The 27,752-nt window shown below is 44.0% G+C and overlaps 1 protein-coding gene across 5 annotated transcripts in view; it reads right to left on the bottom strand.

Moving 5' to 3' along the window:
- LOC135555494 (phospholipid phosphatase-related protein type 5-like) overlaps positions 1 to 27,456 on the bottom strand; it is a 50,137-nt gene extending 22,681 nt beyond the window's left edge. For 3 of the 5 annotated variants that reach the window (XM_064987976.1, XM_064987973.1, XM_064987975.1), the window contains exons 1-3: positions 27,104 to 27,456; positions 20,231 to 20,360; positions 3,816 to 4,004 (exon numbers count right to left, since the gene is read on the bottom strand). In XM_064987976.1, coding sequence (XP_064844048.1) covers positions 3,816 to 4,004; positions 20,231 to 20,305 — 264 coding nt within the window. In that variant the 5' untranslated portion in view covers positions 20,306 to 20,360; positions 27,104 to 27,456. Of the gene's footprint in view, positions 1 to 3,815; positions 4,146 to 20,230; positions 20,361 to 27,103 lie in introns of those variants that run through there. The other 2 variants (XM_064987977.1, XM_064987978.1) reach the window with 1 other exon arrangement.
- Between the last annotated feature and the right edge of the window lie 296 nt (positions 27,457 to 27,752).

The raw sequence follows: 27,752 nt of genomic DNA, 5'->3' as shown, positions 1-27,752 counted from the left end.
CACACACACACACACACACACACACACACACACACACACACACACAAAAGCAGTGTTTTTGAGATAACATTGAATCAAAAGCCAGCATCAGAATGACGTCACTCCAGCTGAATGTAAACTCCATGGGGTCTGGCTCCCTGCAGGGATTCAGCTCTGCTTCTGTGTAAAGCAGAGTTTCCCAACCCTGGTCCTCCAGTACACCCAACAGTACACATTTTTATTGCAACCCTGGACAAGCATACTTGATTCAACATGTCAATTGATCATCAAGCCCTAGATGAATTGAATGAGATGTGTTTGTCAAAGGGCTACAGCAAAGATGTGTACTGTTGGAGTTGGAACACACTGGTGTAGAGCAAACTGTCATCCTGAGCGGAGCAGTGGGCTAAGGCACTGCACCGTAGTGCCAGAGGCGTCAATACAGACCCTGGTTCAATCCCATGTATCACAACTGGCTGTCATCGGGAATCCCATAGGGCAGTGCACAATTGGCCCAGTGTAATTTGCGTTAGGGTAAGGTTTGGCCAGGGTAGGTAGTCATTGTAAAATAAGAATTTGTTCCACTAGCGATAACATTCCGCTGAATTCAAAAATATTTTTGGGAAATATGTAACTTTCACACATTAACAAGTCCAATACAGCAAATGAAAGATACACTTCTTGTTAATCTCAATCGTGTCCAATTTCAAAAAGGCTTTACAGCGAATGCACAACATATGATTATGTTAGGTCAGAGCCAAGTCAAAAAAACACACAGACATTTTTCCAGCCAAAGATAGGAGTCACAAAAAGCAGAAAATCAATCACTAACCTTTGATGATTTTCATCAGATGACACTCATAGGACATCATGTTACACAATACATGTATTTTCTTTTCCGATAATGTGCATATTTATATCCAAAAATCTCAGCTTACATTGGCACATTACGTGCAGTAATGTTTTGATTCCAAAACATCCGGTGATTTTGCAGAAATACTCATAATAAACATTGATAAAAGATACAAGTGTTATTCACAGAATGAAAGATAGACTTCTTCTTAATGCAATCTCTGTGTCAGATTTCTTTTAAACTTTACGGAAAAAGCATAATCTGAGTATGGCGCTCAGAGCCCAATCCAGCCAAAGAAATATCCGCCATGTTGGAGTCAACAGAAGTTAGAAATAACATTATAAATATTCACTTACCTTTGAGGATCTTCAACAGAAGGCACTCCCAGGAATCCCAGTTTGACAATAAATGGCTGATTTGTTCCATAAAGTTTCATAAAGTCCATCATTTATGTCCAAATAGCCACTTGTTGTTCACTTCTTGTTGTTCAGCCCAGTAATCCATCTTCATGAGGCGCAAGCACTATGTCCAGACGAAAACTCTACAAGTTCCATTACAGGTTGTAGAAACAAGTCAAACGATGTATGGAATCAATCTTTAGGATGTTTTTAACATAAATCCTCAACCGGAGAATTCCATTGTCTGAAGAAAAGCATTGGAACGAGAGCTAACTCTGTCGGGACCGCGCGTCATGAACCTGAGACACTGCCAGACGCATGATTCATTCAGCTCCCATTCCCTTCTCCTTTATAGCAGAAGCCTGAAACAAGTTTCTAAAGACGGTTGACATCTAGTGGAAGCCTTAGGAAGTGCAACTTGACCCCATAGACACTGTGTATTCGGTAGGCCAAGCTTTGAAAAACTACAAACCTCAAATTTCCCACTTCCTGGTTGGATTTTTCTCAGGTTTTCGCCTGACATTTGAGTTCTGTTATACTCACAGACATCATCCAAACAGTTTTAGAAACTTCAGAGTGTTTTCTATCCAATAATAATAATATGCATATATTAGCATCTGGAACAGAGTGGAAGGCAGTTCACTCTGGGCACGCTATTCATCCAAAAGTGAAAATGCTGCCCACCATCCCAAAAAGGTATAACTGACTTGCCTAGTTAAATAAAAAATCTAAATGAATTACCTCAGTGTGATAACACTGGTATAGAGGATCCTGTCATTACCTCAGTGTGATAACACTGGTGTAGAGGTTCCTATCATTACCTCAGCGTGATATCAACTGCTGCCCATTCATCATCCACCCTCACAATTGTTTTTCACACTTTTTCCTAGATCACTTACAAACCCTTTCTAGTAGAGCCCACTGGATGCTGACATTACATCATCACGATGTCATTTCTACAAATACTAGGTCTAAACCACTGGACTGGTGACCACCACAGACACTCGGGACAAAGTTCCAACACGGTGTTGTACATAAAACAGCTATGAGATCTGTGACCGGATCACTGTACAGGGCCATCATACAGTAGTACTTCATACATAATGCAGCATTCTGAGGAAAGGGGTCAATTATCAACAAGCGCCAACTGAAAAGTCACAGACGAGACGTGAAAGTGGCCAAACCCTCTTTGGTCTGTGTGGATACTGTTGGCCTCTAAGCAGGGGACTGGCTCCTAATGCAGAGCTGAGATGTCAAAGGATAACTGACTACTTTAATTAGGAAAGAGGGGACCCTTGGGAAGATGAGTGAGGAGGATTGTGCCAACTACTAGCCCTGCAGAACTGGCTCTGACCCAAATACACTGGCCAACAAGCAAAGGTAAAGGACTGACTGGTGCACTGTACTGTAGCTGTTGGGAAAAGGGATTAGATGCCTCTAGACTAGAGTCAAAAACAAAATGACAGAGGTACTATAGACGGGAGGTGTCATGAATATGCCTGCCCACAGGTTATGTGTTTGGCCCCTGTCAGTTAAGGTTAGGTCAGGTTTTGGCTGTGCTCTGATGCAGTGAAATGAAGCTTGACCCAGGTCAAATCTTGGTTAATGCACTTTAAAGCTGTTGTGGTCTTTTATTGTGGTGGTTTTCAGCTAAGGCCGGTATTGTCTGTTGTCTGAAACACGGAAGCAGGTTTGGCTTTGTTGTTCAGTGCCAGGTGCTCCATGTTTTACGCCCACTGAATCTCTCACACTGACAGCTCCACAACATTGGTACCCTTCCATCCACATCACCATCTCTTTTCTATCCACCATCTCTGTGGTTCTTTGTCTCTCTTTATTGTCTCATCTTCTCACATCTCCATTCAATTGACCTTTCTGTCTATTACTTTCAAATAAAACCCACTGACCATATCACCCTCACAGCCTCTAAAACGTTGCTGTTTCCATGTTCTGTTTTCTCACTCTCTCGCCAATCGTTTCTCCAACTCTGTTTGTTTCCATTACATCTTTATGTGGTGTGACTATCTTCACCCAATCTCTATTTATATCTGTCCATACACAGCTTTCTCCACAAGCCTGAGCTCTCCTCCCTGGCTGACCATACACACACACACGCACGCACGCACGCACGCACGCACGCACGCACGCACACACGCACGCACACACACACACACACACACACACACACACACACACACACACACACACACACACACACACACACACACACACACACACACACACACACCTTTCTGTGACAGGCTCTGAAATGGAGGGAGGGGGCTCCACGTGGCTCACCAATCTGTTCACCATGTCTGTCATAAAGCAGAGATGCACTGGAGATGCTTTGACTCACCAAATGACAGACCGGATCCAACATTCAGACAAATGATGAATGGTAATATACAGAACCATAGCCCCTCTCCTCCGAGACACAAACAAACACATAGAATCGGGTAAACATGCAAAACACATCCAGGTACTCAAACACAACCCCTTGGAATACCACACATACATGCACTCATGCTCTCACTTCCCACACATGCTCTCACTCCCCCCCCACAGGATTAACCACATGGTCTTACCGTGAAGCATGGGATGCCTGTAACCAGTGAGTAGACCAGCAGTGGGGGTATCTTGCTGGTTTCATCCGGGCCGGGGTAGGGCTTGGAGAACGTCTTGTCGTAGCAGAAGAAGCCCTGGATGTGCACGGGGAACGTGTCTGTGTACTCAAAGTAGTACGCCAGGAGAACCGTCCCTGCCATGATCACCAGCTGGAAATAGAACATGATCCCTGCGTTAGGCAAGAAGAGGAGGAGGAGGTGGCGGAGGAGAGGAAGGAGGGAGAGTCAAATCCCGGTTCCCCTCATCCACAGAGAGAGACATAGGAGTGATGGGAGCGAGAGAGAGGTCCGGTGAAGAGATCAATAGAGGCAGAGAGCACCTACTGTAAGCCTGACCAGTGCAGCGGGAGACAGAGAGAGAGTGGAGTACGAGAGAGAGAGAGAGAGAGAGAGAGAGAGAGAGAAAGCTGGAGGAAGAGAGAGCGAGAGAAGGGAGTATCTACAGGGGAGAGGAGGAAGATGGAATAAAGACAGAATAAATAGAATTCTTCAGCAACATGAAGAGAGAAAACAAAGAATATCAGAGAGCGAAAGAGAGACTGGGAGTGTGGAAGGTGAAAAGAGTGTGAGATAGCGATAGAGGGAGAAGTGCTTGCATTGGTATCGGTGCCGGCGCGCCTGAGTCTACTACGGAGGAGCAGTGGGTTATTTTTGGATGCTGTGTATGAAGAGTAGTGTGAATGTGATCATAAGCATCCTCCAAACCAGTTATATGAGCTGACATCCCCTGTGACATGTTCAAAGTCTGATTCCAGGGTTTTTCTTATATAGGCAGATCCATGGATATCAGAGATAATAATACACTACTGAGATATCAACTCAATAGCAAGTCGTCCTACAGTTTAAAAAATATATATGAAAATGGTGTCTACATGTAATATTTTCCCACATGTTGAATAGACCAAAATATACTTTTACATGACTTTTTGTTTCACATGGAATATACACTGTACGGTGCAATGGAGCTGCATCTGACTTTGTAACTCAAATACCCACAATAAATCTGTAGCTGTATGGCCTCGTTTATCAGGGAAGTGAAGGGGTAGTAATAGCCCTTTCCTTCTACTTATCTAGGGACATGGTGCTGGGTGAGGGGACATGTTTCAGCTTCACACTCCCCCAGGATATTATCTGTGCTCCATCTCCCTCTGACCATAGACACTGCCGACATCTGCGACACACACACACACACACACACACACACACACACACACACACACACACACACACACACACACACACACACACACACACACACACACACACACACACACTAGGGTACTCAGATATTTATATATTTTTTGTCTTCAACTCTCTACCCTCCCTTGAGAGAGAGACATGTTATGCCATGAGCGGTTGTCATGGTGAAGAATATAACGGTAGAGACGAGTTCACAATATTGTGCAATTTAATTTCCTCTCAGCAGGATTTATGAATGCATAAAGTGTGGAGGTATATTGTCCTCATTCAGAATGATTCAAGTGTCACAAACGTTGTTGTAAGAATCAGACCAAGGTGCAACGTGGTTTGGGTTCATCATCTTAATTTAACGTGAACTGGCAACAAAAAGAAGAAAGAAATGAATGTGAAGCTATGCAGTGCTCAAGGCAACTATACACAAACAAGATCCCACACCAAACAGGTGGGAAAAGGCTGCCTAAGTATGATCCCCAATCAGAGACAACGATAGACAGCTGCCTCTGATTGGGAACCATACCCGGCCAACAAAGAAATAGAAAAACTGGAATGCCCACCGTAGTCACACCCCGACCTAACCAAAATAGAGAATAAAAGATCTCTAAGGTCAGGACGTGACATCAAGGGAGATCATTGTAAGAGTAATGAAGAACGAATGATGACCAGCATCATCACTGAAAGATACATAAGAGCTAAACATATACTTTATAATTGGCGTTATATTAAATGATACTGTTAATTAACTGTATGTTCTATCCTGACAATGAGTATGTGGAGTAGGTTTATGTTTAAGTAACACATCTGCAATAATGTAGGCTATTCCAGATACAACATTATCTTATCAATAATGATACCCAAAGCCCCTGATTTATCACATTCCAAGCTAATGTGATTCTCTCATTGTGTATGTTTATCCCCAACAGCCTGGAGAGAACAGAGATATTTTAGGAGTGAGTCATATCATTTCTCCGTTCCATTATTTTACACATGATCTGGGAGGGATTTGAATCATTACATTCTGAGAACTGTCCATCTCACAGTAATGCATTTGAAAGACATCTGAGAAAATGTATGGCATTGTGTTATTAGCAGTACATCGTTCAATAAGACACAGTACAGTACAGTAGTGAGGACATTATTCCCATTCAGGTGGCCTCTTGTCCAAATCCAGTTGTGGGTTTGTTGTTTTTTGTGCCAGTCTCACTTTCATCTGATTCGTTGGACTGGTGATGTTCAGACACATTATTTACACCCTGACACCTCCTCAACCTCCCTCTGCTTCTCTCTCTCTCTCTGTCTCTCTCTTCCTCCCTCTCTCACACCCAATCACTGTCTACAGTATATCTCTCTCTCACGCACATCAATGTGCTTGTATCTGACTGGTCCAGCTGTGCTGCTGTCAGAACTCATGTCAACCAATCCCTGGTCAGTCATAATTCCTAACCTGTGATGGTCACAATGTGAAACATGGCAGTACTGTTTACAATGTGGGCCGGTCCCTTTTAATATCAACCAGTATGAAAAGAATCCTTTAAAAGGGGCAGAATAGTAAAAAAAGAAGATTTTTCAAAGAAATACCTGATATTTCAACTCTATGAGGTCAAAATAACACTGAAATTGTGAAAATGATAAAGCACTTATTGTGTAAGAGCTGTTTAAAAAAACAAACATGGAATTTCAGCCTGTTCAGTTAGGATGGTGTTTTTTAATTCTCTTATTTTACAGGAAATTATGGTTCCTCTCGCCTGGAGGAGGAATTTGCCCACTGCAGAGTGACAGGCGCCTCTTCTCCTCTATTCTAAGATCATTAAGTGTTAATTGACGTGGAGCTAGCTGAGGACCACCCGCAGAGCGCAGCGCCCAACACCCGTCCAACTAGAACACTCTTCCTTTATTCTTAGTCACACACTTCTGGGTCGTGGCCAGGGACGATCTAATGTGATGATGGATGTTAAAACAGTTTGTCCTCTTCATTTCCTTCAAGGTAATATAAGTTATTAAGCATGTTTCATAAGACTGAATAGTTTAAAAGCAATACATTTGAAACAATTCTGTTTCCGAGCCTCAGCAAGTGGACATTCGCTCAGGCATCCTGACTGTGGTTATACAGTTATACAACTATGTTCTCCTGATCAGATGTTTTGCAGGGAGCTATTGTGCTCGCTAGTCCCACTTTAGTGTTGTTCTAGCGCTGTTATGTGTTGTTTGTGGTGGAATCGTTTCAAAATTACCTGCATCCCTCGCAGCGAGATACTTTCTTGCTCGGGATCTTGCATTGTTAGCACTCAAACACAGGGGGAGATAATTGTCATTACCTTCAATGACCACAGTTTGAGTAGCACTCGTGACACCGACACTGCTGAACACAGTTACCCTGCTGTTCACCTTTTCAACAAAGGCTGGCCTGTCATACACCTCCTCACAACACCAGTATTCAAAATGACACAGACAGGAAGCAATTTTGCCCTTTTCTGAAATTACTGTTCCACCTCCTTGCTTAAGTATGACGTTAGGAATTTCACATTGTGTGTATATCTTTTCCTTTCAACATGTCACATTTGTTGTCCTGTCTTTCTTAATTTTCCTCAAATCTTAACCTTTACCTTCCCCTCTCTCAAACCCCTGATTCACCTCCTAAAACGTTCTTTCGCTCTTTCTCCCCTCAGTCTCCCCTGAGGGTTTATTGTTCTCCCCGTCTCCTCCACTCGTATTTTCCCAGCTGTTCTCTAACATGAAATGTTTTAACTCTGGTGAATATTTCATAGCTGTACATCTGTGTTTACAAGTTCAGGACAGACCAGAAAGACATAAAGTACTTGAAGACACCATTTAGACTAAGCCACTAAACTCAGGGAATACTCCATCACTCTCACCCCAAGCTTCCAGATAAAACATTTATCATAATCCTAACTCCACATCCTAATCCTAATCCTTGGGTGTAATCCTGAATCTTTTCTTTTGTCCCTTTCATTAAAAAAATATTGTAATCCATGTTCCCTATAATACTGATCAAGAACTCAGATCTCAGATCTCAAGACTGGGTTGGTAAGGGCACGCTGTTGACACTGAATGTACAAAACATTAGGAACACCTTACTAATACTGAGTCGCACCTCCTTTTGCCCTCAGAAAGCCTTGATTCGTTGGGCCATGGACTCTACAAGGTGTCGAAAGGGTTCCACAGGGATTCTGGCCCATTTTAACACCAAGTTGTGCTTCCCACAGTTGTGTCAAGTTGGCTGGATGTTATTTGGGTGGTGGACCATCCTTGGTACACACGAGAAATGGTTGAGAGTGAAAAACCTAGCAGCACTGCAGTTCTTGACACACTCAAACTGGCACACCTGGCACCTGCCTGGTTCAAAGGCACTTACATATTTTGTCTTGCCCATTCACCCTCTGAATGGCACACATACACAATTCATGTCTCAAGGCTTCCTGCTTCAAGAGGGCCACCATCATTCCTGTTCCCAAGAAAGCTAAGGTAACTGAGCTAAACAACTACCGCCCCGTAGCACTCACTTCCGTCATCATGAAGTGCTTTGAGAGACTAGTCAAGGACCATATCACCTCCACCCTACCTGACACCCTAGACCCACTCCAATTTGCTTACCGCTCAAATAGGTCCACAGACGATGCAATCTCAACCACACTGCACACTGCCCTAACCCATCTGGACAAGAGGAATACCTATGTGAGAATGCTGTTCATCGACTACAGCTCGGCATTCAACACCATAGTACCCTCCAAGCTCGTCATCAAGCTCGAGACCCTGGGTCTCGACCCCGCCCTGTGCAACTGGGTACTGGACTTCCTGACGGGCCGCCCCAGGTGGTGAGGGTAGGTAACAACATCTCCTCCCCGCTGATCCTCAACACTGGGGCCCCACAAGGGTGCGTTCTGAGCCCTCTCCTGTACTCCCTGTTCACCCACGACTGCGTGGCCACGCACGCCTCCAACTCAATCATCAAGTTTGCGGACGACACAACAGTGGTAGGCTTGATTACCAACAACGACGAGACGGCCTACAGGGAGGAGGTGAGGGCCCTCGGAGTGTGGTGTCAGGAAAATAACCTCACACTCAACGTCAACAAAACTAAGGAGATGATTGTGGACTTCAGGAAACAGCAGAGGGAACACCCCCTATCCACATCGATGGAACAGTAGTGGAGAGAGTAGCAAGTTTTAAGTTCCTCGGCATACACATCACAGACAAACTGAATTGGTCCACTCACACAGACAGCATCGTGAAGAAGGCGCAGCAGCGCCTCTTCAACCTCAGGAGGCTGAAGAAATTTGGCTTGTCACCAAAAGCACTCACAAACTTCTACAGATGCACAATCGAGAGCATCCTGGCGGGCTGTATCACCGCCTGGTACGGCAACTGCTCCGCCCTAAACCGTAAGGCTCTCCAGAGGGTAGTGAGGTCTGCACAACGCATCATCGGGGGCAAACTACCTGCCCTCCAGGACACCTACACCACCCGATGTTACAGGAAGGCCATAAAGATCATCAAGGACATCTACCACCCGAGCCACTGCCTGTTCACCCCGCTATCATCCAGAAGGCGAGGTCAGTACAGGTGCATCAAAGCTGGGACCGAGAGACTGAAAAACAGCTTCTATCTCAAGGCCATCAGACTGTTAAACAGCCACCACTAACATTGAGTGGCTGCTGCCAACACACTGACACACAACTCCAGCCACTTTAATAATGGGAATTGATGGGAAATTATGTAAATATATCACTAGCCACTTTAAACAATGCTACCTTATATAATGTTACTTACCCTACATTATTCATCTCATATGCATACGTATATACTGTACTCTATATCATCGACTGCATCCTTATGTAATACATGTATCACTAGCCACTTTAACTATGCCACTTTGTTTACATACTCATCTCACATGTATATACTGTACTCGATACCATCTACTGTATCTTGCCTATGCTGCGCTGTACCATCACTCATTCATATATCCTTATGTACATATTCTTTATCCCCTTACACTGTGTATAAGACAGTAGATTAGGAATTGTTAGTTAGATTACCTGTTGGTTATTACTGCATTGTCGGAACTAGAAGCACAAGCATTTCGCTACACTCGCATTAACATCTGCTAACCATGTGTATGTGACAAATAAAATTAGATTAGATTTGATTTGAAGGCTTAAAAATCCTTCTGTAGCTCTGTCTCCTCCCCTTCATCTACACTGACAAGTGGCATCGATAAGGGATCATAGCTTTCACCTGGATTCGCCTGGTCAGTCTACAGTATGTCATGGAAAGAGCAGGTGTTCCTAATGTTCCTAATGTACACTCAGTGTATCTCCCTAAAGAGTAGATAATATGCTATTCCTGACCTGTGTGCCTGCCATGCATGTGGAAGCAGGCCTTTAAACAACCTATGTCATGTATGTTAAATGATGATTTGTGAATGTTATGGGGGATTACATATGTAGGATCTTAATTTGAGTCTGTTTTCTGCAGCAGGAAAATAGTCCTGCAGCAACAGAAAATGTGATTCATTATGTGGACATTTTTGTAGGGGTTGATGCATTTTTCGTAAGAAAAAATCCATTCTGACATTTCTAAGTGGAAATGACAAACTTTAGAAGCCTTTTTAAAACTCAAATACACTTTGCAAGTTTTAATTTCCTGCTGGGCAGAAAAATTCTCAGCAACAAAAAGAATGAGGAAATTAAGATCCTACATCTGTAGAGATGCCGTTTGCTTTTCAACGTGCTTTTCCCTGCCTCCATGTATGATGCATTCTCTCCCTCAATCTTACAGTACATGGTCTAACCTTACTCCATCACTCCAAGCTCTGCTGACAGACCTCACCCCCCACTGAGAGGACAACTTTGCAGATGGACTCCCATGCTGAGTGGACAAGACTGTGTAGCGTGATACTCACTATCACTGACCACCATCCTCTAACACAGGGTCAGCTGAAATATTTGTACATAGCTTTGTCTCAACGTACAGTTTTTCTCAGGAGGAACAGCCATGTCCCTTTGTGCTGCTAAAGCAGTGTACTCTGAAAGAGCAGTTTTATGCTTTGCTGGATGGGGTGTGTGGGTTCAGATGGAGAGCTGGGCACAAGGGCCCACGTCAAACACATGCTGTACATTAAGAGCCCCCAACAGCATTCCACTCTACTGCCATTACACACGCTACACTGAACCGCCCAGACATGACAGGAGACATGGGGAGAGAGGAGGGGGAATGCAGGGAACAGGTGCAGGACTAGGGGTGGTGGTGGTAGCAGCAGAAGTCCCCTCTCTCCCCCTCTCCCCCCTCCACAGTCATAAAAACAACATTCACTATGTGAGGGTAGAGGGCACAATAACATATGATTTTATGATTCACTAAGTGTGTAGACTAAAGAAAATTCCCTTCAACTTGCTTACCTTACCCTATGTGCATACACGTGTTTGTGTGTGTGTTGGTGTGTGCTGAATCGCATGTTAAGCATGGAGGCTCCTCTGTAACTGACTGTAGAGTGGGCTGGGTGGGGGGCTCAAATGGACATTGTGTAACCTTTAAAAACACACAACCCTCTCCAGGGTACTGACCAATGCATGTGGAGAAGAGAGATCACTCCTGCCCTCCACACTATAATACATGATGCAACAACACAGAGACAGTTGTCACTGGCATCCTCAGTCTAAGGAGTTGGTGCTGCCCCTCATTACATAAAACTTACTATACTCTTGTTGTGGGTCAACAACCAAATCTCTCCTAGGTAGATGTTGCCATCCATGCAGCTGACAGCAGGTCAGTGTTAATTATAGCTCAGCCACAGACTACAGTAGAGTTGGCAGGCCTGTGCCAGACAAACAGGTGAGCTGAATGGGAGATTAGTGAGGCTGGAATGGAGATAGATTTGTTGAAGAAAAATATATGTGTAATTTTCCTCAATCCTTCTCTCTCTTTCTCTTAATTTCTTTCATAAGATTCATCTCAACATCTTTCAGACTCACATGTCGAATAGCTAGCAACATTAGAGGTAATGTGTTTTGCTCATTCTGCCAGCCAGAAGCTGATCAAGTGACTATTTGACAGCGCAGAAAAGTCAATAGAAACGTGTGTGTGTGAGAGAGTGTGAGAGAGTGTGAGAGAGTGTGAGTGTCAGAGAGAGAAACAGACAGAGACAAAAGAGAGGAACAGAGAGAGAGAGACAGAGAGAAAGAGAGAGAGACAGAAAGACAGAGAGAGAGAGAGAGAGAGACAGAGAGAGAGCATGAAAGCATGAGAGAGCAAAATAACAGAGATGGAGGAGGTAAAATAGATGGATGAGGAGGGATGGGAGATTAAATTAACAAGAAGTATGTCTCACTGTACATTGTTTTGGCCGTACAGATCCCAATGGTGGGAGGAAGAAAGGAAAGCAGAGGAAGAGGAGGTGTACATGGATTGAGGGAGGAAAGAGAGGAAGGGATGGCGTGGGGAGTGGAGGGGACAGGAAAAGAGAAAGGTTGAGAGGGGGTGAGTGAAGAGAGGTACTGTAGCATGGAGAGGTTGGTAGTTTGGCATGCTTTCAGGGTGTGTGTGTGTGTGTGTGTGTGTGTGTGTGTGTGTGTGTGTGTGTGTGTGTGTGTGTGTGTGTGTGTGTGTGTGTGTGTGTGTGTGTGTGTGTGTGTGTGTGTGTGTGTGTGTGTGTGTGTAAAAGAGAGAGTGAGAGAGAGATGGAGAGGGAGAGAGAGTAAGAGCGAGAGAGGAAGAGAGAGATGACCGATCTGTGTGAAAGAGTGGAGGAGGGGGAGAGTAGAATGGGTACAAAAGAGAGAGATGTGAGCTGAGCTTAGATCGTCCTCCAGAAAACATCTCCAGGGCTCCTTCTTTAAATATCTATTTCTCTCTGTTTCTGCTTTTCAATCTTCACTCCCTCTCCCAACCACTCTTTCTTTTCCATGTAACTCTTATCTTAGCCTCTGATTTCCTCCTCTTGTCATGAAATCCCTCTCGCCCTATTTTCAGTATAACTCTTCTTTTGTCCCAGTGATGTCTCTGTCGTACACTATGTGAGGATGACCCAGAGATCAACACACAGGGGGGCATGAATCACTGGGTGTAAATATTCAGTCAGATCCACACCCCTGCATAGTGTGGGACCAGGGAGGAGACCCTGTACTCACATTACACATACATTAATGCTACAGCACATATCACAGTACCTGCTTCTTACGAGTGTAGACACACTCAGCTGCAAATTATGTGAATGAAGGCTTATACAACCTTTACAATTATAAATCTTTTATAAATATGAAATTACACAGGAATAGCAGTTAAAGCTGCAGTCTACGATGTTGGGTTCTAATTTGAAATGTTGAAATATCCTGAGACATATTAACCATATTAGAACTGGGTGTATGGAAATCTACTGAGTGAGAAAGGGGAGTGCAGAAAGTTATGCAGCCAACTGCTTAAGGTGTTTCCACATATTCTATGTTTTGAAACACATTTAATCCCAAAAATAGGTATTATAAATGAAACACTAAAAGGGTGGGGAACTTTGACAAAGTGATACGAAGAGCACATTCACAGAAGATTGATTGACAGCTGGCTACAGTGACAGCAATCACCCACTTCTCATTCATATCGTCTGAGATCCCTAAAGATTGGAAAGCTGCCGTGGTCATCCCCTCTTCAAAGGGGGAGACACTCTAGACCCAAACTGTTACAGACCTATATCTATCCTACACTGCCTTTCTAAAATCTTCGAAAGCCAAGTTAACAAACAGATCACCGACCATTTCGAATCCCACCGTACCTTCCCCGCTATGCAATCTGGTTTCCGAGCTGGTCATGGGGGCACCTCAAGCCAAGGCTTTTGACTGTCAATCAATGCATTCTTATCGGCAGACTCAACAGCCTTGGTTTCTCAAATTACTGCCTCGCCTGGTTCACCAACTACTTCTCAGAAAGAGTTCAGTGTGTCAAATTGGAGGGCCTGTTGTCCAGACCTCTGGCAGTCTCTATGAGGGTACCACAGGGTTCAATTCTTGGGCCAACTCTTTTCTCTGTATATACAGTGGGGCAAAAAAAGTATTTAGTCAGCCACCAATTGTGCAAGTTCCCCCACTTAAAAAGATGAGTGAAGCCTGTAATTTTCATCATAGGTACACTTCAACTATGACAAACAAAATGAGAGGTGTCTGGTTAGACTGTAAACTCTCCTTCCAAACTCAAACTAAGTCGAAATTAAATCTGGAATCGGCTTCCTATTTCTCAACAAAGCCTCCTTCACTCATGCTGCCAAACATACCCTCGTACAACTGACTACCCTACTGATCCTTGACTTCGGCTTTGTCACCAAAGCCCCATATACTACCTACCACTGCAACCTGTATGCTCTCGTTGGCTGGCCCTCGCTTCCTATTTGTCACCAAACCCACTGGCTCCAGGTCATCTATAAGTCTTTGCTAGGTAAAGCCCCACCTTATCTCAGCTCACTGGTCACCATAGCAGCACCCACCCGTAGCACGTGCTCCAGGTAAATTTCACTGGTCATCCCCAAAGCCAACTCCTCCTTTGGCTGCCTTTCCTTCCAGTTCTCAGCTGCCAATGCCTGGAACGAATTTCAAAAATCACTGAAGCTGGAGACTTATATCTCCCTCACTAACTTTAAGCATCAGCTGTCAGAGCAGCTTACCGATCACTGCACCTGTACACAACAAATCTGAAAATAGCCCACCCAACTAACTCCACATATTGTTATTTATTTTTGCTCTTTTGCACCCCAGTATCTCTACTTGCACATCATCATCTGCACATCTATCACTCCAGTGTTAATGTTAAAATGTTATTATTTCGCCACTATTGCCTATTTATTGCCATTACCTCCCTAATCTTACTACATTTTCACACGCTGTACATAGATTTTTCTATTGTGTTATTGACTTTACGTTTGTTTATCCCATGTGTAACTCTGTGTTGTTGTTGTTGTTTTTGTCGCACTGCTTTGCTTTATCTTGGCCAGGTCGCAGCTGTAAATGAGAACTTTTTCTCAACTGGCCTACCTGGTTAAATAAAGGTGAAATAAAAACATGAATAAAAAACTTCCTGCATGCAAAATGGTAGAATGCTCCAACAGGAAAGCTTTAGAGCCTCTTTGATAACAAATACTTGTTCTCCCCACTGTATATGTTTTAACGTTTAGTAATAAACCGTAAAATATCACACCGCACCTGAGTAGCGCAGTGGTCTAAGGCACTGCATCTCAGTGCAAGAGCATCACTACAGTCCCTGGTTCGAATACAGGCTGTATCACATCTGGCCATGATTCGGAGTCCCATAGGGCAGTGCACAATTGGCCCAGCGAAGTCCGGGTTTGGCCGGGGTAGGCTGTCATTGTAAATAAGAATTTGTTCTTAACTGACTTGCCTAGTAAAATGTGAAGGCATAGTTTTTTGACAAATTCACTTACAGTGCATTCGGAAAATATTTAGACCCCTTGACTTTTTCAAAATGCTGTTGTCACAGCCTTATTCTAAAATGGATTAAATCGTTTTTTCCCCTCATTAATCTACACACAATACTCACAATACCTTAATGACAATGCAAAAACAGGGTTTTAGAATTTTTTTGAAATAAAAAACTGAAATATGATATTTGCATAAGTATTCAGACCCTTTACTCAGTACTTTGTTGAAGCACCTTTGGCAGCGATTACAGCCTCAAGTCTTCTTGGGTATGATGATACAAGCTTGGCACACCTGTAAGGTTGCACCGCTTATTTTCAGGTCTCTCGAGAGATGTTCGATCAGGTACAAGTCCGGGCTCTGGCTGGGCCACTCAAGGACATTCAGAGACATGTCCCAAAGCTGCTCTTGGCTGTGTGCTTAGGGGAGTGGTCCTGTTAGAAGGTGAACCTTTGCTCTGGAGCAGGTTTTCATCAAGGATCTCTCTGTACTTTGCTCCGTTCATCTTTGCCTCGATCCTGACTAGTCTCCCAGTCCCTGCCGCTGAAAAACATCACTACAGCATTATGCTGCCCCCACCATGCTTCACCGTAGGGATAGTGCCAGATTTCCCCCAGAGGTGACGCTTGGCATTCATGCCAAAGACTTCAATCTTGGTTTCATCAGACCAGAGAATCTTGTTTCTCAAGTTTTAGGTGCCTCTTGGCAAACTCTAAGCGGGCTGTCATGTGCCTTCTCCTGAAGAATGGTTTCCATCTGGCAACTCAACCATCAAGTCCTGATTGGTGAAGTGCTGCAGAGATGGTTGTCCTTCTGGAAGTTTCTTCCATCTCCATAGGGGAACTCTGGAGCTCTGTCAGAATGACCATTGAGTTCTTGGTCACCTCCTGGACAAAGGCCCTTCTCCACCCGATTACTCAGTTTGGCTAGGCGGCCAGCTCTAGGAATATTCTTGGTGGTTCCAAACTTCTTCTATTTAATAGAGATGGAGACCACTGTGTTCTTGGAGACCTTCAATGCTGCAGACATTTTTTGGTAGCCTTCCCCAGATCTGTGCCTCGACATAATCCTGTCTCAGAGCTCCACGGACAATTCCTTCAACCTCATGGCTTGGTTTTTTCTCGGACATGCACGGTCAACTGTGGGACCTTATATAGATAGGTGTGTGCCTTTCCAAATCATGTCCAATCAATTGATATTTACCACAGGTGGACTCCAATCAAGTTGTAGAAACATCTCAAGGACGTTCAATTGCTAACAAGCAATGATTACATCAAGCTTGTTGGATGTGCATCAAACTTGTTGGATGTTAGTTGCTGTTTGTTTTGGTTGGGTTTCAGATAATGTTTTGCCCAATAGAAATGAATGGTAAATAATGTATGGTGCCAATTTGGAGTACTTTTATTCTAAATAAGAATCAAATATGTTTTTCCGACCACTTCTACATTAATGCGGATGCTACTATGATTATAGATAATCATAAATGAATCATGAATAATGATGAGTGAGAAAGTTAGAGGCACAAAGGCAAAACCCCCAATACATAGATTTTGGAGGGCATGATATTTATGCCTCTGTACCTTTCTCACTCATCATTATTTCCATGAAGCACTTATATTCGGTATAACATAATCTGAAACAAAAGCAAAACAAACAATGAATTTGTCCAAATACTTCGGAAATAGTGACCTCTGAATCACAGTCTTTCACCAGTCATTCATGCTTCTCTCATTATTTTACTTGAACAACTGCTTTCCCTTCCACAGTGCAGAGCTGCTGAAAACACTGTGCTGTAGCTACCTCAAGCTGGGCTGGCTGGCTGGCTGAGTGCTGAGTGCATTCTCCCTGCTTTGATTCAGAGGCCAAAACATAAAGCAGGGGCAGCTCTTTAATGGACATTTACCAGATGGCAACCAAAGGAAAAGTCAGTTTTTCTTTGTGTCTTAGCGCTCCAGCTGATCACAGCACTCTAAAAAAAATGTGTGTGTGTTCTTTGTGCACTTCACTTGAAAGACTCTCTCCGACAGGTGTTACCCACCATCACACACTGGGGTTATTTTCAGAGACGGAGGAAGCAAAAGAGAAGGAAAGGTGTTATTTCACCTATTTCAAGTGTTAATGAGGCTGTGTGTGTGTGTGTGTGTGTGTGTGTGTGTGTGTGTGTGTGTGTGTGTGTGTGTGTGTGTGTGTGTGTGTGTGTGTGTGTGTGTGTGTGTGTGTGTGTGTGTGTGTGTGTGTGTGTGTGTGTGTGTGTGTGTGTGTGTGTGTGTATGTGTGCATTCTGAACATTAATTACAATTCTACTAAAATCAAGCCAACTCGTTTTCAAATAGACAAATGTGGAATATTCATTACAGTATATTGTCACCATTACCATTCATTGTCCTTTCTGTGAATAAACCACCACAACAAAACTGAGCTTCATTGGCTAAATTCAACATTAGCAGAATATAAAGACAAATTGACTCTGGTTAGACACACAAAACCACGACGAAACAGTATTACTGAGCTTCCAAAAGCAGCTCTGAAAGCCTAAACAGTACATCAACAGTGCCCTCTGGTGGGTATAGAGTCCTCCCATGGAACGCCGAGGGGAAAGGTTCATCACACTGCATGTGGTGAGAGATAGCTGATGCCCACACAAACACGATTATGAGTACTGCTCATGCCAAAGACAAACACCCCTGCAGTCAAGGAAATCTCCAACGTCACAATGATTCTGACTCATAACCCTTCATTCCATAACAGTGGCTGAGAAAAGTGGGACATGTTCGATAAGAGGGTAAAGCACATAATGTATTACAGAATGGGTCATTTTCAAGTCCAAGTAAAACATTTGAAAAATTGAGAGTAAAACAGGTTATTGTTGCTTTTAATATTAGAGTAGTGTGTGTGTAGAGCATATTATTTGACTATTTATTTTTGTTCATTGAAGGTGATGTTTCCAACTATTAGGTTATTCCTGCTTCCACATTAAAGCCGCAGCCATTATAGAAGACACATTCCCACACTTCATAAACTGAATCTGTGACAACCCATACAGGGTCCTGTGTGGACAGGACACATCAATATTAGGTCACATGACGCACCACACACCCCAATCACATGGCACCGGCTGTCCAATAGCAGTACATCCAAAGCCATCAGAGTGGCTTGTATTTCCTCCTCCATTGGTCTGGATAACTGTTTATGTTAATGTGGCCTTTACAACCCCAAAGCTGTGTTCTCTGCTACACCTGATTTCTTATACACACACAGTGGATTATTTCCTAAAAGCATGTCTGTGTTCTGACAATGGCATTTCCATGCATCCTTTGTATCATCCCAGTGCTGAAAGAAACTGACCTGAATAAGCGCTGTTGATGTTGAAATTCACATTCAGATAGAAGAGACGGAAGGAGATATCTATATCTAATAAATGTCTATGACTTTCAGAGAGAGAGAGAGAGAGAGAGAGAGAGAGAGAGAGAGAGAGGCTATAGCCTGCATAAGAGGGTAGGTGGTGGATGAAAGGAGGCAGAAGAGAGAGAGACAGAGAGAAAATGAATCCAACTGATTGGTTTCCATGGAAACGGGCTGATGAGGTGTGAGTCTAAATAAAACAGCAGGTCCTGGCTCAGTCTAAATCACTGTCTGTCTGTGACACACCTCTGAGAAGGGGAGGGGGACGGGGAGAGGGTCAGGGGAGATGGACAGAGGAGCTAAAATGGTTGGGTCTCAGTCAGACCACACTGTCACATCTTCTGCACTCACTCACTGCTACCTCACATATTGCACACTATGATTTCACAAATCCCACATATCACTACAACTGTACTGAATACCACGAGGTCTTACATCCAATATAATATAGCACTTCATTCCTCATACAATACTTTTCACCTTCCATGTCATACATCACACCTCACATATAGACCTCCATATTTCACATGACACAGAACACCTTGTACCTCAAATATCACCTATTCCACCTCACATTTAATATGTGTGAGGGATGGCACAGTGGACTAAGGGAGTGCTTTTATTGTGGACCATAATCTAGCAGCATAGAGACCTTCAATACCCTCTGAGTAATGTAGCTCCCACAGCAATACGGGACATGCCTACGGGAGAGACCTTGTCCTGTGTGTGCGCGCTTGTAGTCTGTATGTGAGTCTGTGTCGGTGTGTGTGTGTGCCTGACAGTGTGTGCAGAGCATCCAGTACCTATACAAAACACAGTTAGCTGTGATATCACTAAATACTTCAATGGATCAGATGCAAAGACTCATATAAACAGGGAGCAGAGATCACATATAGTAGCAGTGTGAAGACAGGAAGCGCCATCTGAACAGATTACATACTATAACAACTATTTTATACCATATGACAACTGTTTTCCACCATATCCACGTTACTCAGTCTCAGCCATGGCAGTGTGGTGGATGTGTGTTGAGCTGACAATATTTATAACATTTTCCACTGAAGCTAAAGATGAAAGTGTTCCCTGGCGGCTGGACAGCAGACAACAGCCAATTGAGGTCAAGTAGTAGAATGAATGGAGCTCATTGAACTCTGAGAGGAGCAGAGGGGGGTGAGAAACTGAATATGGGGAAGGTTAAGGGTAAAGGAAATTCCCCATAAAGAGATATCATCAAACAGCATGAAGAGGCTCTACTGGATCCATGAGGAGCCAGAGGGTATTTCATCAGCTCCTCCCAGTAGTGTCATTTTAGCCAATCAGGAAAAGAAAGACATGGCAACTCACCTCAACAAACAAGAAGCAGGGAACGATGGAGCTGCTGCTCTTCAAACCTGGCTTCTCCTCCTCCACTGCCATCATTCTCTCGTTCTCTCTCTCCTGCCTTCTCTCCAGCACTCTCTCTCTCTCCTCACACCTGTGAAGGAAAGAGCGTTCCAGGTCAGTAAGAGTTGTCTTGATCTAAAGGCAGCTTGAGGCTCAAAGTATAACATTAAGTTTTATCCCATGACAAGAATGTAGCGCTGGATGGAACAATGGGTCTTGATGTTCATATACAGAATAACACTTTTGTTTACATGTTACCTCTGTGGCCATAAGGCAAAGTGCAAAGACCCCCCCACACCCACCCACACACTCCCTCCCACTCTCCCCAACACACACAAATAAACAACTAAATAGTATAATATAAGCCTATCAGTGTGCAGTAATGAGCCTCTCCCTCAGTCCTGATGAGTCAGTGCTGAAATGAAAATACAGATTGTGTCTAACACTGAATGCCACTAAAATGAATGGAACCTTTATGAGCTAGAATAAACATACATCCAGCCAATACACAACACAACATGGAAATAGCATATCTTAATGATGCATGCTACAAAGTAGTCTTAGATTAGAAATATGCTCTTGACATTTGCATAACCACATTTATGTTTACATCTATTTATATTCCAACCAAGGCACAACTCTCTGTCCGCGTGTCTTATGCAATGTCAAGTCTACACACTTTACATGGCAGGTAAAGGTGCTCTCGAGTGGCTAGATGTTCTTTACCATTCGGCCATCAGATTTGCCACCAACGCTCCTTATAGGACACATCACTGCACTCTATACACCTCTGTAAACTGGTCATCTCTGTATACCCATTGCAAGGTTGATGCTTATTTATAAAAACCCTCTTAGACCTCACTCCCCCCTATCTGAGATATCTATTGCAGCCCTCATCCTCCACATACAACACCCATTCTGCCAGTCACATTCTGTTAAAGGTCCCCAAAGCATATACATCCCTGGGTCGCTCCTCTTTTCAGTTCGCTGCAGCTAATGACTGGAACAAGCTGGACAGTTTTATCTCAATCTCTTCATTCAAAGACTCAATCTTGGACACTCTTACTGACAGTTGTGGCTGCTTTGCGTGATGTATTCTAGTGTAGTACGTGATGTATTGTTATGTAGTGTTGTCTCTCTTGTCTTTATTTGTGTTTTGTCCTATATTTATAGATAGACAGATAAGGGGCAATGCAAACTGGACATTGTGCCCAGTCAGTGAGCAGTCTCCTGAGCTCCGAATTGAGGTTTTCCCTGACTACAGGAAAAACTTCAGGCCCTTGTCATAGGCTATTGCTAGTCAGGTGGTTAGGGGAAACTCAGGGCCCTTCTTACAGCCATCCAACCTCTGAAGTGGACCAGAAGTCATCCTGAAGAGATCCTATAGCTTGGATCTGGTCTGTGAGAGTTCCCATTTCCTGGGATTAGATTGACCTCTATTCTGGGGAAATTAGTGTTGTGTGCTGGAAAGCTTTCTCTTTTTCCCCCACACTGACAGTCAGTCAGGCAGGATGTCAGAGAATAGGCTGTGAGGATGAATAAGGAATGAGACTGGGCTCTTAGCAGCAGAGAGAACAACGCAAAGCGGGGCTGCTTTTAGAAAGAGCTCTCTCTCTCTCTCTCTGAGTGGCCGGCCAGGAAACATCTTGTAGCTGTGACCGTGAACAAGCTGAGGCCCCAGGTAAGGGAAAATCACCCAGCAGCAGATGGGAAGTGTAATGCAGCCTGAGTGGACGGTCGGGTGTCTAACGTCCCTAAGATCAGGATGCCAGGAGGAGGGATGAGAGCAGGTCAGAACACAGGTGTTGCTGTTTGAGATGGGACAGTGTCTGTCAAAGAGAAAGCCTTTGTGTCCATATGTGCTACATATCGAATAGACAAGATGTAGTATTTTGTAGAAACCTTATGGGTGGGCAGGGAAAGGGAGGAGTGGGATGAGAGGGAGGAGAGAGAGATTTGTTGAGGAAGATAAAAGTAGGACACCAGGGGCAATTTACCCAGGAGAAAGAGTGTTGTTTGATAGCAAATGACTGCCTGCGCATGCATGTGTGTGTGTGTGTATGTGTGTGTGTGTTTGCGTGTGCGTGAGTACAGCTGGATTTGATCTGATTAGGGAGGCAGGGTGACATGAGTCCTGATCTTATTGGCTTGCCATCCATCAGAGAGCCCAGCCAGCTTGTTGTCACTGAGACACTGCAGCCCACAGACACACACACAAACACAAAAGCGAGAGCAATTGAGGGAAGAGACGAAAATACCAGGGAAAGAGAGAGGGAGGAGGCAAAACTATTGTTGGAAAACTCAAGAAAAAGAATGAGAGATGGGGGTTAGGAGGAAAGGACATGTGAAGGGAATGAAAGAGGATGAGGTTGTTAATATGAATAGACTAGTGACTAGTTCGCTGACACAGAGGAGGAGGAGGAGAACTATACAATATCCTGCTGGTCTGAATCCCCAGTCTTAGGAGAGGAGCCCAGGAAATCATATGTCCACTCTCCTCCCTCAGACACACACACGAACACGCACGCGTGCGACACACACGCACAGGCACATGTACAGACACACACCGCCCGGGGACACAAAGGCTAATTGGACACTACAATCTGTATCACGGCTGCCTTCACGTCCAGCTATTTCTACCACATACTGAGAAATACTACAACTACGCGGAGATATATTTCATCTGCACAGATGTATATTGCAATATTCTATATGAACATAAAATAGCAAAGTACAACGTACAGTGCCTTCAGAAAGTATTCATACCCCTTGACTTATTCCACATTTTGTTGTGTTACAGCCGGAATTCAAAATGGATTCAAGATTCTTACCCATACCCCATAATGACAAAGTGAAAACATTTGAGCAAATTTACAGAAAATGAAATATCTAATTTACATCTGTATTCAAACCCGTGGGTCAATACATGTTAGAATCACCTTTTTGCAGCGATTATAGCTGTGAGGCTTTCTGGGTAAGTCTAAGAGCTTTGCATACCTGGATTGTAAAATATCTGTACATTACTCTTTTTAAAATTCTTCAAGCTCTGTCAAGTTGGTTGTTGTTCATTGCTAGACAGCCCTTTTCAAGTCTTGTCATAGACTTTCAAGCCTATTTAAGGCAAAACTGTAACTAGGCCGCTCAGGAACATTCAATGTCTTCTTGGTAAGCAATTCCAGTGTATATTTGGCCTTGTGTTTTAGGTTATTGTCCAGCTGAAAGGTGAATTTGTCTCCCATTTTCTCAACAGTCTCTCAGCAGACTGAACTAGGTTTTTCTTTAGGATCTATTCCATTACTTTTTATCCTAAAAAACTCCCTAGTTTGACAAGCATACCCATAACATGATGCAGCCACCACCATGCTTGAAAATATGAAGTGAACTGTTGTGTTGAATTTGCCCCAAGCATAACGCTTTGTATTCTCACGATAATGTTTTTAATTTTGCAGTTTTACTTTAGTACCTTATTGCAAACAGGATGCATGTTTTGGAATATTTTTACTCTGTACAGGCTTCCTTCTTTTCACTCTGTCATTTAGGTTACTATTTTGGAGTAGCTACAATCTTGTTGATCCATCCTCAGTTTACTCCTATCATAGCCTTTAAACTCTGTAATAGTTTTAAAGTCACCATTGGCCTCATGGTGAAATCCCTGAATCGTTTCCCTCCTCTCCAGCTACTGAGTTAGGATGGTTGACTGTATTTTTGTAGTTACTGGGTATATTGATATACCATCCAAAGTGTAATTAATAACTTCACCATGCTCAAAGATATATTCAATGTCTGCTGTTTTTTACCCATCTACCAATAGGTGCCCTTCTTTACGAGGCATTGGAAAACCTCCCTGGTCTTTGTTGTTGAATCTGTGTTTTAAATTCACTGCTCGACTTAGGGACCTTGCAGATAATCGGCGTTACACTGGACCCTGATCTCTCTTTTGAAGAACATATCAAGACCATTTCAAGGACAGCTTTTTTCCATCTACGTAACATTGCAAAAATCAGAAACTTCTGTCCAAAAATGATGCAGAAAAATTAATCCATGCTTTTGTCACTTCTAGGTTAGACTACTGCAATGCTCTACTTTCCGGCTACCCGGATAAAGCACTAAATAAACTTCAGTTAGTACTAAATACGGCTGCTAGAATCATGACAAGAACCAAAAAATTAGATCATATTACTCCAGTGCTAGCCTCCCTACACTGGCTTCCTGTCAAAGCAAGGGCTGATTTCAAGGTTTTACTGCTAACCTACAAAGCATTACATGGGCTTGCTCCTACCTATCTCTCTGATTTGGTCCTGCCGTACATACCTACACGTACGCTACGGTCACAAGACGCAGGCCTCCTAATTGTCCCTAGAACTTCTAAGCAAACAGCTGGAGGCAGGGCTTTCTCCTATAGAGCTCCATTTTTATGGAACGGTCTGCCTACCCATGTCAGAGACGCAAACTCGGTCTCAACCTTTAAGTCTTTACTGAAGACTCATCTCTTCAGTGGGTCATATGATTGAGTGTAGTCTGGCCCAGGAGTGGGAAGGTGAACGGAAAGGCTCTGGAGCAACGAACCGCCCTTGCTGTCTCTGCCTGGCCGTTTCCCCTCTTTCCACTGGGATTCTCTGCCTCTAACCCTATTACAGGGGCTGAGTCACTGGCTTACTGGGGCTCTCTCATGCCGTCCCTGGAAGGGGTGCGTCACCTGAGTGGGTTGATTCACTGATGTGGTCATCCTGTTTGGGTTGGCGCCCCCCCCTTGGGTTGTGCCATGGCGGAGATCTTTGTGGGCTATACTCAGCCTTGTCTCAGGATGGTAAGTTAGTGGTTGAAGATATCCCTCTAGTGGTGTGGGGGCTGTGCTTTGGCAAAGTGGGTGGGGTTATATCCTTCCTGTTTAGCCCTGTCCAGGGGTGTCCTCGGATGGGGCCACAGTGTCTCCTGACCCCTCCTGTCTCAGCCTCCAGTATTTATGCTGCAGTAGTTTATGTGTCGTGGGGCTGGGGTCAGTTTGTTATATCTGGAGTACTTCTCCTGTCCAATTCGGTGTCCTGTGTGTATCTAAGTGTGCATTCTCTAATTCTCTCCTTCTCTCTCTCTTTCTTTCTCTCTCTCGGAGGACCTGAGTATACTTTTTTTACCTTTATTTTACTCGGCAAGTCAGTTAAGAACAAATTCTTATTTTCAATGACGGCCTAGGAACAGTGGGTTAACTGCCTGTTCAGGGGCAGAACGACAGATTTTGTACCTTGTCAGCTCGGGGATTTGAACTTGCAACCTTTCAGTTACTAGTCCAATGCTCTAACCACTAGGTTACACTGCCTTCACAGTGTAGCCTCGTTATTGACTCAAGACATTTCAGCTTTTCATTTTTAATTAATTTTTAAAACATATTTACACTTCAACATTATGGGGTATTGTGTGTAGGCCAGTGACATTTTTTTAAATGTAATCCATTTTAATTCAGATTGTCACATAACAGAATGTGTAAAAAGTCAAGGGGTGTGAATACTTTGTGAAGGGCACTGTGTATGGCACAGCCAGAAGAGGACTGGCCACCCCACATGTGCTCTCTATAATTCTCTCTTTCTCTCTTTCTTTCTCTCTCTCGGAGGACCGAAGCCCTAGGACCATGCCCCAGGACTACCTGACATGATGACTCCTTGCTGTCCCCAGTCCACCTGGCCGTGCTGCTGCTCCAGTTTCAACTGTTCTGCCTTATTATTATTCGACCATGCTGGTCATTTATGAACATTTGAACATCTTGGCCATGTTCTGTTATAATCTCCACCCGGCACAGCCAGAAGAGGACTGGCCACCCCACATAGCCTGGTTCCTCTCTGGGTTTCTTCCTAGGTTTTGGCCTTTCTAGGGAGTTTTTCCTAGCCACCGTGCTTCTACACCTGCATTGCTTGCTGTTTGGGGTTTTAGGCTGCGTTTCTGTACAGCACTTTGAGATATCAGCTGATGTACGAAGGGCTATATAAATAAATTTGATTTCATTTAATTTTGATTTGATATGGCAGTCTGGTTGATCCTTTCCTCCTTGAATGTAGCCATCCCCCTGACACAGTACTACTCAGAGAGGTACAAGGTAGTATATTCAATGTGTTTGTACAGTCCAATGCAGCATTTACATGGCACTGTCTGCTTCTTTCTTTCACCCTGTGTGTGGCTATCCTGTGCTGCCGAATACTCTCCTATAACCAATCACGTTCAAAGAGATCAGTCCAAGTCCCTTTAATCACTGTACTGTTTGTTGTCTTGGTGCATTACCAAGGTGTGTGTAGTAAGCATGCAGGATGGTAGTATGTTGAGTGTGTGTGCCTTGCTCTTGACCGACATGTTTCACTCAAACCAGACCACATGCTGAATCTGCAGATATCAGTGTGCAGAACGCATAAACACACACACACACACACACACACACACACACACACACACACACACACACACACACACACACACACACACACACACACACACACCACACGCACACTCCTTCACTTGCGGTAATAAAAACATACACTACCCCCCTGCCAGAGAGACAATTCCACTTCACGCTATTAATAGGGTGGTGGAGGGTGTAGGTGGGGGTGGGGGGGGGGGGCTAATAGGATTTCAGAACGCTAGGTTATTAGAGCTTCCCTTTGGGGAATACCATGGTGAAACACTCCTCACCTCCACATAAACACCAAAACACTCTCATTTGCCTCAACCACAATCTGAACCATTGACATATAACACAATGCTAACATGCTAATGCTCGTCATACTGCAACCCATGCAGACAGAGAGGAAAACAGACGGAGGAGAGGAAAACCCATCACTCCCTCCCTCTTACCTTAGACACCTCGCTGCTGCCTAGCTCCTCTGTTGCAGTGGCACCAGATTCCTACGCGGAGGCCATGTCAGATGAGGGAGAGTGCTGTGAAAATCTCCCCACCCAGCTGCCTCTCTATCTCTTTTCTTCTTCTCTCCTCCTCCTGCTCCAGAGTGAAGTGAGGTACCGGAGCTCCTCAGACAGACACGCGCGCACGGAGATAAAGCGTGCTAGCGACTCCCCAGCCCTCCTCACACACTCGACACACTCCCCATCTAATTAGCCACTTCAAATAAGCAGTTAATCAATTAAGTGGCGGGAATTACTGCATGTGCTGCGCTGTCTTCCAATACAGACCGAGAGGCAGCGTGTGTGGAAGATTGTGTATTCGTGTGTGAGTAAGAGAGAGAGAGGAGATGTGTGGTATCTGTGCCACTAGAGAGAAGCTCATTTGTATTCAAAACTTGTTTCCATCCATCCCTCTCTCTCTCTGTCCTCCCTCTCTCTCGCAGTGAATGAGGGAGGGAGGGGATGTAAAACTCAAACAGAGTGGTGTGAGAGAGAGAGAGAGAGAGAGAGAGAGAGAGAGAGAGAGAGCTCAGGTGTGCCTCTGTGTCGGGCTGCAGCCTGTCTGCCTCAGGACACACAATCCAATGAATACATGGCTGTT

The sequence above is a fragment of the Oncorhynchus masou genome, chromosome 15 (assembly GCF_036934945.1).
Source record: "Oncorhynchus masou masou isolate Uvic2021 chromosome 15, UVic_Omas_1.1, whole genome shotgun sequence".
NCBI lineage: Eukaryota > Metazoa > Chordata > Actinopteri > Salmoniformes > Salmonidae > Oncorhynchus > Oncorhynchus masou.
Note: the sequence above shows the minus strand (reverse complement) of the source record. Positions and strands in the feature narration are given on the sequence as shown.